The 12,783-nt window shown below is 32.1% G+C and overlaps 1 protein-coding gene across 2 annotated transcripts; it reads left to right on the top strand.

The window, feature by feature from the left end:
• The first annotated feature begins 5,518 nt into the window (after window positions 1-5,518).
• LOC124838060 (plant intracellular Ras-group-related LRR protein 4-like) lies at window positions 5,519-9,388 on the top strand. 2 transcript variants are annotated; one of them, XM_047313568.2, is made up of 4 exons: window positions 5,519-7,181; window positions 7,358-8,271; window positions 8,367-8,566; window positions 8,880-9,388. In XM_047313568.2, exons 1-3 carry the CDS (start codon window positions 6,515-6,517, stop codon window positions 8,520-8,522), a joined length of 1,737 nt encoding a protein of 578 aa, XP_047169524.1. In that variant the 5' UTR covers window positions 5,519-6,514; the 3' UTR covers window positions 8,523-8,566; window positions 8,880-9,388. The 2 variants fall into 2 exon arrangements, with proteins under 2 accessions (XP_047169524.1, XP_047169522.1); XM_047313566.2 differs by having other exon boundaries at window positions 5,524-7,181; window positions 9,016-9,388.
• Window positions 9,389-12,783: the final 3,395 nt, after the last annotated feature.

The following is a 12,783-nucleotide window of genomic DNA, read 5'->3' as shown; positions in this document are numbered from 1 at the left end:
AAACAAGCAAGGGTGAGCTAATTATATAAAAACATGCATCATATCAAGCAAATAACATACAAGAGTTAACTTAAATCAAAGCAGTTTAAGGCATACATCCTAGCATGTTATCTTCTAGACTTGACTTGTCCAGACTTTAGAATGATAGTCGAGCTATGGCGGGTCCTGCACTCGTGGTGACTTATGAAACTTGGGTTTCCCACCCTGCCACACTCACGAGGTTAGCCTGTTTCGGGCCTTGAGGCATACTGGAAGCCCCCAAGACTAAGACCTCCTGCTACTCCTCACCGCATAGATTAATCCCTCTACTTGAGTATGATTAGCCATTGGAGTTTCAGAATGACCCCGAAAACTGAGCTCCTACTTTCATTCTAAAACACTAAGGATCTCATCAAGAGATCCTACATAGATGGAACTTGATTTACAACTTGGATCATACTTTCATCACTTTATAATCATATACTTTCTACCATAATCAACATATACACAATCTCAACAATATACATTACTCACCACTCACAAATTATAAAAACAACATCTCCACAATTGAATCTAAGTTAATCAATACCAAGAACCAAACAGCTCCAACTAACCCATAACGACTCATAAAATACATCAATTTATACATACCTACAAGTAATATAATTATTGATTAACACTCACGTTTCAATATAAGAAACAACTATCCTTACTTTATTATATATATATATATATATATATATATATATATATATATATATATATATATATATATATATATGATACGTACAGTATCTTGTAAATATACATATTTATATTATATTAGAAGCATATCAAACTCTCTTTTCAGGCACCTGTTTTGCTGCAATCAAGGCTACTCTGGATTCTAAATTAATCATAACTAATGCCCACCCTGTAAATCATAAAATGCAAAATGGATATTGGAGTTATTGTTTGGAAATACCAACGTACCATTAAACTAATATATATTACGTATTTTATCTTATAAATATATATATTTACATTTTATATATATATATATATATATATATATATATATATATATATATATGATACGTAACGTTATAAATATATATTTTTATACTATATTAAATATATATATATATATATATATATATATATATATATATATATATATATATATTTATATATGGATCCTTACTTTAAATTCCAAACACACAGTGACTGATTTCCTAAAATTATAATTGACTAGAAATTAACACATGATAACTTTATGCATCTACAATCAACTTGTTTTATTTTATTTTCATCCTAGTAGAGATCTTTCTTTATCCCAATTGGTCACCGGAGAGGATCCAGATGTCTGAACGCATCAAACTCACCTTCGATGCCAGTACATCTGACTAGTCACAGGGTAGGGTTGTTCTATGATCAGGGATGTGCCAACTTAGGTTTTTAAGGTTCCTCTATCCTATCAACAAAGAAAGGCTCTCAATAATTAACAATTAATTTATTTAAATTATCTACCCTGTGCTCTAAATCTGAAATGCCTAATTTTAATATTTTCACCTCCTCTCACAGCAACCTCAAACATTACATGTACATCTATTTAATACCCTTATACATGTTATTACAGAACCCTTACTCCAGACCTTCCAACAAGATCAATTTCAGCCAACAAACTCATTCAAAACAGATTCAATTCATCACATCACAACATGCACAATTTCACAGTTTCAATTATAACACCCAATACAATAAAAGTCATAAAACAGTTTCACAAGAGCACACCAGTTCAACATTCATATGCATATATTTATAAAATAAATTCATACAAAAATAATTAACTCCCCTTACCTGAAAGCTTAACAGTACCACTCCTAGGAACGCTCTAGCAGTACCTCCTCACAGAGGCGAGTTTGACAGCACCTATAAGTCACCAAAAATTGGTACAGAGCACATTTTTTAGAGTTGGAAGGAACAGAGAAACTAAAGGAAAAACTACCAGTAACAGGCAACCAACAAGTTGCATGGCTTAGGTTTAAGAACGGTTGAAGAAAAGGAAAAAAAAACACTTACCGGTCGGAATGGAAAAATGTTCGGTTCAAATTGAAGCCCTTGGTTCAGTGAGCGCGGAAACACCTTCAAATCAAAATTTGATCGGTTCAGTGAAGAGAAAATCTAGAGAGAAGTCAGAGAGAATTTTAAGGCAAGGGTTTTAGAGAAAGAAAGAAAGATGTCAAAATGAAATAATTCTGATCTTTAGAAAACCCCTTCCTAAGGTCATGGGTCCTTATCTTATGGGCTGACTACCTCAACATAAGGCCTAATAGTTTTATTATTTTCAGGCTCTTACATACAAAGTCGATAATATAGTGATTAAAAACATTTTTAATCATAATAAAATAATAAATTAGGTAATTAATAATTCACATTATACAAATAAAAAAATGAAGTAAAGAATATTCAAGAAACCAAAATAACAATAAAAGAGTGTGCCAGTTGGGATTTTGTTATTATAACAAAAAAGAGTAGTTTTTCGATTTTTCTTTTTTTATCGTAAGAGAAAATTAGAATCATAGGATTAAATAAAGCAGTTTCAAACTTTTTAGGTTTAATAGCCAATTTAGTCCCCACTTTGGTTGAAAAATCTCAATTTAGTCCCTCGTTATAAAAGTGTTTTACATTAGTCCTAACTTTTAAAATAGTGGGTCAGATTGGTCCCTTTCGTTAAATATAAGTTAACGAAATTAATGGATGATGATGTGACACAGCTTAAAACTGATGTGTTAGATTGGTCCCTCGTTAGCTTTAAGTTGTGTCACATCATCATCCATTAATTTTGTTAACTTATATTTAACAGAAAGGACCAATCTGACCCACTATTTTAAAAGTTAGGACTAATTCAAAACACTTTTATAACGAGGGACTAAATTGAGATTTTTCAACCAAAGTGAGGACTAAATTGGCTATTAAACCAACTTTTTATTACATAGATCTATTTTTCCCGATCAATATTTTGGTATTTTTTTTTGTGCCGTGCAAGATGAAGATGAAATTCATGATTGATTAGAACGTCCTAAAATTAGACTATGGTTGATTAGATAACTAGTAAATATAATTAAAAAGTCTGGTGTCAATAAAGATAATAAATAAATCGAGTTTAAAGTAAATTTCTTAATTAAAGTTATAGGTTATTTGTTAATATTAGACCACCATAATCTTACATTGGATTTGTAGGTGACTTAATATTCAGTTTCATAAAGTTGAGTAAAAGTTAAAATATGCTTTTTAATTATTTTAAAGTAAATGTTGGAGATTGATAAGTATATATTAAGAATAAATTAAAAAAATTGTTTTCATTTAATTTTTTTTATCCATTTTATGCTGTTTTCTACATTATTTGACTGTTCCTATGAAATGAAAGATTTAAGAAAGATTAGCAGTGGTGATTAACATTTTAACATACACTTGAGCTGCAACTTTTGTGTAGGCTCCTTTTCTTTTTCTATGACGTGATTGTGTCCTAACAACACGTTGAATTTGACTTCATCAATCACCAATACACATGCAAGTGATGGTCGGATTCGAGGAGAACCTGTGAGAACCTTAATCGCAAAATCTCCTATCAAGGTTTGTACAGAACATGTTTACTTCTGATAAACGTTAATGAGAAAGATTATAAAAATGAAGTTGCAGGTGATGCTTAGCACAAGGAATAAAAATGTTACAGAGGAGATGGCGTGTAAAGAATAGGAGAAGGAAAATTAAGTTTCATGCTTTATTTCATGGCTACGTTGAAGGAGCTGAATGAAACAAACTACCTATTTCATATTTTCATGCTTTATTTCATTAAATCTTACCGATACATGTATCATTTTCATTTCCTCATTTCGTAATAAAAGGGAAAATTTTAAAATTTTTTAACACATTGCATCATGTCTTTCTAATAATAATATTACCGAGTGTGTAGATGGGAAATTTTGAAGTAATTAATTTTTTAGAGAATTTAAAATTTAGAGTTGCGAAATATATTATCTGAATATGAAATTTAAAAAAAAACTGAAATTTTAAAGTTTATGAAAGTAATTAGATTCTTCAAATTTAAAACTTTCAAATTTTTTGTAGTTTCTTCTTAATTTTAATTTTAGTTGTATCTATTTGACTAAGATGAAAACATTAAAGGAATTATTATTTTTCAACTAATATTAATAAAACAATTTTTTATTGATATTAATAAAAGTCTTCTGTGATTTAAGTTATTAATTGTTTTTCGTAAATAACTATTATTTCTTGATATTTAGTTAAAATTTTCTTTATGAGAAGGTTATTTTTTTTATGAATGTAAATTTGATTTTTAATGTTAATCAGAAAAACAAATTTCTCTATATGCAACCTCCTCAATCGAAATTAAATTTATTTTATCAAATATCAATTAAAAATTTGTTAAAAAAAAGTCAATAGAAAAAAATCCACTATCAACATTATAAAAATCACCTCAATCAATATCAGACTAAATAATTCTAACTGAAAATAATCTCAAGTTGTTTGAAATATACTTTTATATTTCTGAAACACCCATCTTTTCTCTCTCCTTCACATCTTCACCTTTTCATCATCTTACATAAGTAACTTTTCTTAATATAGTTATGTTCTAGAATTTGCTAGTTTTTGGTGGTCCTCTTTTCTGTTTCTTTACCTTCATTTTTTCTTTTAAGCTTTTAAGACACAGAAGATCAAAAGTGACGTGTGATAAAAAAATGGCGTAGGCCGGTTCACGAAGAAGGATTTCTTCTGGAAGGTTTGGATCCGTTGGAAGGAATTGCAAGTTTGGTATTTTAAATGTACTTTCAAACAAATAACCTTAAATTCCTCAAATTTTAATCCTTTAGCAGCATCCATCTTTTGCAACCGTTGATGTCTTATCACAACTTGTTCCAAAAATTAAAAACATGTATGAGTTTCATTTTATGAGCTGATTTCACCCTACCCAGTTAAACATGCTTTAAAAACATTTACTCACTTTTTCATGAGTTAAATAGTTATTGTTCTTGCAAACCTGTGGATTGAGCTGGTTTAAGGCATTTAAAAAATATATATATACTATTTATTTAATTTTCTAAATTAGGTTAACCAGTTGGTAAGTCAACATACTTAACTCAATAATAGATTAAGCGAAGTCGTGTATTCTGTTAGCTGATTCATAAGAGGGTAAATCAGATTAATTTTACCCATAAAGAATGAAAATGAGTTGCGAGGTTGTTCACCGTCACAAATCCAAAAATACACTAACAGTGCTTAAGCTTCACTACAAATAACGTGCGTGTTCGGGGAAGATTCCATCTTTACTAAGAAAAAAAACTGAACTAATTAAAAAGCATGTCGCTTTCACCAACACTGCAAATGCGCGTTTAATACAGACTGTTTTGGTAAATAAGTATATTGTGGGTATTTTGAAGCAAGTGTGACAGAAGTTGAATGGAAAAAAAATGTAAACTTTGAATAGTGTTGAAGAGGTAAGTTTATGTTTGATTACGTATGGGATGGAAAGGTGAAAAATTGGAGAAGAAAGGGAATATATTTAGAGAAAGGGTATTGGAGAAGAGTGGATGAGGATGATGATGATGATGCATAATGGTGGTTGGTTGGTTATGTAGATACTAAATAGGTGTAGGAGGAAGATGGTAACATGTACACGGGGTTCGCCTGAAGTTAAGGGGACAGGTAATGGCAGAGCACGTGAGGGTGAATCAGAGATCCATGGAGATCATGGGACGACTATCATATCACATCATGTCAAGCATTGATCCAGAGTTTGAAAGAGGCCCATGAACACAACCCTGGTAACACTAACAAACAAGGATAATAAGGGAAGAGGGGTTGGAAAAAAGTGACCGAGTCCATAAATCCAGTGTTGTATCTACCTGTTCCGTGATGAGTTGCAGTCTTGTGTTGGGTTAGCCGCAGAAAAGGGTTATGGCATTGCCAGTGCCAGCTGGATACACCTTTCGACGTGTCCCCCCTCTTCCCTTTCCTACAAACTTATTTATTCTTATTATTATTTTTTATTATATGCTCAATTTTGTTTCTATCTCATAACTGGGTGTCACTGTTACGTGGGATAACTCAGGAAATTATGATGAATTTATTTGAATTTGTTGGGTATAAATAGGTGGGAATCAACAAAATAATAGAGCCTGAGGCTGGTTTGACGAAGGCGTTAATAAAACAGCGGGCCGGGGAAAACAAAGTTAACGGGGACAGAGGGTGTGGTCGTCCTGTTATTTAAGGAAAGGGAGGAGGGTAAAGGGGGAAACTAAAAAAAGTGGCGCATAAGACAAAAGAGAGAGGGAAGTAGAACAAGAAGTAGAAGAAGAAGAAGTAGTAGTAGAAGAAGTTGAAGAAGTTGAAGAGGGAAGAAGAAGAATAATAAGAGAGAAGGGTAGGAGATGTTTTGTTTACACTGAAAGCACAATCCTTTTCCTTGTGGGATTTCAGATCTCTCTCTGGAATGAGGTGGGGAGGTTTGTGAAAATTTGGGGTGGTTCGGAAGATGGAAAGTTGGACATCGGTGGATGGGGTGGTGGAGGAGATTATGAGGATTCACAGATCTCTGCCGCCGCGTCCTTCGATTGAAGAGGTGGAGGTGGCCAGAGGTTTGATCGTCAATGTCGAGAAGGAAGACCAGGCCAGGCTTGAGGCCATAGCGCGACAGAGCAAGGGTGTGGATGTGCCCGAAGAGCTCTTTATGGTGCTCCAAGAGATGCAGAGGAACGTCGTGTATTACCAGAGCAAGGAGCAGAAGAGGGAGGCTCTCAAACTTCTCGATCTCGACAACGTTCATTCTCTGTTCGATGAATTGATTCAGAGAGCTTCCAAGTGCGTTTCATCTCCCTCTGCACCTGCTTCTCGCAAAACATCCTACTCTAACGGTCCCGTTTCCTCGGTTTCCTCGAATTTGTCCATGAATTCTGTTTCTGCTTCGGTTTCCGTTGGTGGTTTTGATAAGCCCCCACCTGTACCTGCTGCCACTGCTGCTACTTCTAAAATGTTCCACGCGGATAAAGAACGTCCTGAATTGGTCACGCGGGATGACAGTTACGTCAAGAAGGTCAAGTCCTCGTTTTACTCCAATGGGTATGGAGTTATTGGAGTTGAACCCACTATCCCTTCCAAAGCCAGTATATTGAATCCATCGTTAAAGGCCACAGCTCCCGCAGGTAATCGATCGTATATGATATGCTGCTCAACGTTCAATTTTGTTTTTATTGGCTTTGTTGTTTAGTTACTGAGTGGTGGAATTAGGTTTTGTCGTTGTTATTTGGTATTTTGCTGCTTGTATTGGACGTTGGGAGTGAAAGTGTGGGAAATCGTGTTTGTTAATGTTGTTTTGCAGGTCAAGATGGGGATAAGTTGAGTTTGATAAAGCTTGCTAGCTTAATTGAAGTGTCTGCGAAGAAAGGGACTCGTGATCTCAATCTGCAGAACAAGTTGGCGGACCAGGTTGATTGGCTGCCTGATTCGATAGGGAAGTTGTCGAGTTTGGTTACTCTTGATTTGTCAGAGAATCGGATTATGGCCCTACCTGCTACGATTGGAGGGCTTTCATCATTGACCAGATTGGACTTGCATTCCAATAAAATCTCTGAGCTTCCTGATTCTGTTGGAAATCTTCTCAGTCTGGTTTATCTTGATCTGCGGGGAAACCAGTTAACTCTTCTGCCTGCTTCTTTTACCAGGTTGATACGTCTGGAGGAGCTTGATTTGAGTTCAAATCAGATTTCAGCGCTTCCCGACACTCTAGGGTCGCTTGTTAGACTAAAAGTATTGAATGTGGAAACGAATGATGTAGAGGAACTTCCTCACTCTGTTGGTAATTGTTCTTCCCTCAGGGAGCTTCGTCTTGACTATAACCGACTCAAGGCCCTGCCTGAAGCTGTTGGAAAGATTCAGAGCCTCGAGATTTTGTCTGTGCGGTACAATAACATCAAACAACTACCTACGACAATGTCATCTCTAACAAACCTCAAGGAACTTAATGTGAGTTTCAATGAGCTCGAGTCTGTGCCCGAGAGCTTGTGTTTTGCCACCTCGCTTGTCAAGATGAACATAGGCAACAATTTTGCTGACATGAGATACTTACCGAGATCCATTGGGAATCTTGAAATGCTTGAGGAATTGGATATCAGCAATAATCAGATACGTGTGCTTCCTGACTCGTTTAGGATGCTCACTCGACTGCGCATCCTGCGAGCAGAAGAGAATCCTCTTGAAGTTCCACCAAGAGATATAGCTGAGAAGGGAGCTCAGGTAACTTCCTTTTTTGTTTTTCTTGTTTAATATTGTTCCCTTGATATTTCAATCTGTGTCATTTACCTCAATTTCCATGTGTTGGTTCATCCTAGGCTGTTGTTCAATACATGGCTGAGCTTGTTGAGAAAAGTGAAAAGAAGGATATTAAATCACAGCCTCTTAAGCAGAAAAAGAGTTGGGCTCAGATGTGCTTCTTTTCAAAATCTAACAAGAGAAAGCGTGACGGGGTTGATTATGTGAAAACATGATTTCATTCGGCAACACCGATGTTGGCAAGCAACAGATTCCATGTGTAAGTTGATTTGTTTTCTAGTTCTGTATACATCTACTGCAAAATTGATATTTGGGTATTAACCATGAAATATTTGTTCTAGGCTTAATTCTGGGTGAGTGTTCCCACTTACTGATTATTTAAGGGTGCATTTGGGTAAAAACAATTTAATTAAGCATTTATTCAATCTGTTCGTATCATATGAGAGCTCATCTCGTAAATTTAACCCAGAAACTTGTTGAAATAATCTGAAAATAACTTATTTGATAAGCTTACTCATGAAGATGATTAAAATGAGCTTGTATAGAGAATGATATGAGCTTATTTTCATCAGTTCAAGCTTCAAAGAGGCTCATCTAAACACCCTGTTCAGTGATCAATACTTGTTGCATGGTTGGATTTCTGTGGAGGGGACGATAGCAAAGAGGGAAGTAATGGCTGCTGATGTTTATTATTTTCCTATGTGACAGGGATATGCATTTAAAAATAGAGACAAATATATCCCTCAGTGTGCGGTCAATAATATGCAGAGATATGGATCGTGCGTGCATAAATTGACAGCCTTCGTAGGCAGTTATAATTTGCTTTGACTTGACGGCACAAATTGTAGATTTCTTGTTCAATATTTTCTGATTTTCTTTCCCTGTATAATTTGAATTTTCTATTTATTTCATTTGTATTCTGTTGTCTTGAAAGTAGAAAGAAGTGTACACAATCCAAAAGGCAAACAGCGATGGATAGTGGGAGAGGAACCGAAGATGAATATGTACTATCTATCGTTATGTATGTACAATTGTAACTTCACTCTATTGTTAAATGAATTACAGGTTACCCTTTGTACCACGTTCACAGAATCTCTTCTTTCACTGAATTTTACCATTTCCTTAGCTTTGTTACTGTTGCTAATGCGCTCTGATATGGATTAAAAATTACAATGGTAGAACTTTTAAATGGGAAGAAAATGAAAATATTGAAAGCACTGATAATAACACTGAAAAAGAGGTAGTAAATACCAAACCACGATCACTATGTTCTCAGATTTAATCACTTGGCAGCCATTATGGTTCGTTTAATCACGTGGGCAGCTGGATACTACTCACACATGTTTCATAGATAATCTTTGTAGGAGATAAACTAATGAGGGTTAAAGTCAGAAAACCAGGTCAATATAATTTATAAAGACCGAGGTGGCCAAGTCTTAGATCTTTTGCCAGTTGTGTTAACCTACTGCTAACTACACTTTTGCTCTGGAAGCTATTATTTTGGTTGCAATCTGTGGCTGCTACAGACTTTCATGATGGAAAAGTTATAACCAAAGGTCAGAACAAAAGAATTCCTCATACAAACCAGTGTTTTATGAACACTCATTAATATTAAAAAGCTATCAATGTCTAATAGAAAAGTTAGATCAATAGTTTTATACAATGCAGAAATTGGGTCAGATTAATCACTGTTTAAAGGTTTACCTCGCATCACGTCGTTAATAATGATTCAATAACCATACAAAAATGAATTTAAATAATTTTTATTTTTTTAATCAAGAATTTTTTCTGAGCCGATGAATTAAAAATATCTCTTTCAAAAGATTGAAAATCAGCCAAATAAACAATGTCTCTTTTAATATGGTATTGGTATCTGAGACCACCTAATTAGCATATTTAAGTGTCGAGACAATTTGTCAACTGTGTCAAGTTTCATTAGCATGTATTTACGTAAATCTTGAACATAATATCTTAGTTCCCTGAAGTTTCTTCCACCTAAGAGTTTATGAAAAGGGTCCACAAGTTGATGTAATATGGAACATAATACCAAAGATTGAAAACAAGTTTTTCTCTAATATTAACAGGTGCCACTAATTCTTTCTTGGTGGGGCAAACCTCAGATTCAACTAAGCCTTCTTTGACTTAATTCTCACCCTTGAGAAGAGTTACAACATTGCTTGCAAAGGGGTGGCAGAATTAGATATTCCAGTGTTGCTTTCTGCATCTTTAATTATGGGATAATGACCGAAGCTACCTTCAAATCCAGGATCACACATGATATACTTATTATGGGTTCTCCATAAACCCTTTGATGCAAATTATACAATTCTTTTTTTTTATGTCTCAATGGTGTATGTTTTTTTACTTTATTTTCAGTCAATTTGAAAATTTTGATCCACTTTTGTTTTGTCAAGACGTATTCATCTTATACAGTTACATTATATATTTTTATATAATTTTATATAGGTTAGATAATACCAATGAGTTACATTATTGTCTTTATTTAATATAAGACTTAAACTCAAATTTAATTTTTTAACAATTTTTTCTTTAAATGTGAGTCTCTTCGCATTCACACTCTCGTTTAAACTAATCACAAACACTTTTTCTTTGTATAGAAATTTGTCTTAATAGAACTACAATAAATTTTTCAAATTTCGTTAAAATAAATTCTAATATTATGTTAGAAATTAAATTTAAATATAACTCATTCTCATATAATCTACTTATAAAATAAAAATTCTCTTCGTTTATATACTATAAACTATCTTTACATTTAATTAATGTGAGATCTCGATGACTTGAACAATTAATATCCAAATAATGCTGTTTTGACAATAATAAATGAAAATGTTTATTGGCCTAATTATTATTATTATTATCTATGACAGATTAAGTTTTGTTCCATTAAAAAAAAGATTTTTTTAAATAGTTCTTTTTCAACCAAATCTGTTTAGGGATTATATATTTTTTATAATTTACTGTTTTTAATGAATAATTTAATTAAAGCAAGGAACATAATTACCTCACTGATGGATGAAAATAGGACTTGCAAATAAAAATAAATACAGTTTATAATTTTTTTTGTTCATTTAGACAAAATGTTTTAAAAGCTTTTAATTTGAGTGAAATGAAAATTTTATAAACTTAAACTTAAGGAAGTAGTAAGTTTTAATGAAATAATTAGGTTGTAGAAAAAAGTTTTATTGTTCATGTTCGTAGAGGTTTATTTTCTGGATAAACATAGAAATAAAACTTATTCATATTTTTTGTTTTTCTTTATATTCAGAAAAAAAATGTATGAAAATAAATGTAATAATGGAATTAAAATGACTTTCATATATGTTCAGATAAAAAAAACTGAGTATCTTTTACCAAAAATAAATACAAAGAATAAGAATTCTCTTTACCTAAAATACATTAAAAAATACTTAGGTCAAAATAGTTACGAGTCTTGAACATCAGAGTTAATATTTTATTTATAGGTAAAATAATCACAAATCACCATTTTCATTTTTTCAAAAACATAAGAGTAACTAAAATAAAAATTATAAAATTCCTAAAATAAAATCAAAACAAAGATTAAAAAGATAGAAATCACATGTGACACCTGAAATATAATGGTATTTATCAATAACATTTAAAATGAGAAGGACTGAAATTAAGTCCGATTCATGAATTCATAACTTTAAATTGGTTTTTAAATGTTTAATATTTATCTTTGAATATAAATTCAAGTTCACAACTAGTGAAACTGTAAACACTTTTTAAATTAATTAATTTTAAAAAGTAGAAATATGACTAAAAAAGAATATGCGAATAATTTCTGAATATTCAATAAATAATAAGAAAACAATATAAAACAATTTACTTTCGATAACATTTAGTATAAGTAAAAAATTTAATTTTAAAATAATTCAATAAGAATAAACAAATTTGTGAATTCTTTTTGTTTTCACAAACAATTTTAAAACGTTTTCAATTCAAATGGAATAAAATAACAAACCAAATACCAAATATTTTCTTGTGTTTAGTATAACTTAATACAAAACTGGAGATATCAATAAAACAACTTAATTCTGATAATATTACCTTATATACTTACTTGTATAAAAATGTTCAATTTTAAAATAAAAATATAAATAATAAACTCATATATTATATTAAAGAATTTTTATAATGTAATTTAAAATATAAAAACGCTGGTTACGAAAATAAATTATTAAATAAAATAAATACTGACATTGAAACTCAAAAGTAACTAGGTGAAAAAGTTTAATATAATTTAAAAAAAAGCATTTACTTTCACTTAATTTAAATTTTCTTTAATCTTAGCTTCGAACGACCCTTCTTCTAGTCATAGTCATTTAAAAACACTTAGGTGGCGCGATTCCATCCGACACTAATTGAATTACATTTATTTCCAATGCAAGATGAAAAAAAAATGATTAAAGAGAGATTTGATATTAATGATAG

This window comes from Vigna umbellata, chromosome 10 (genome assembly GCF_029865625.1).
Source record: "Vigna umbellata cultivar VRB3 chromosome 10, Vumbellata_1.0, whole genome shotgun sequence".
Lineage (NCBI taxonomy): Eukaryota > Viridiplantae > Streptophyta > Magnoliopsida > Fabales > Fabaceae > Vigna > Vigna umbellata.
Note: the sequence above shows the minus strand (reverse complement) of the source record. Positions and strands in the feature narration are given on the sequence as shown.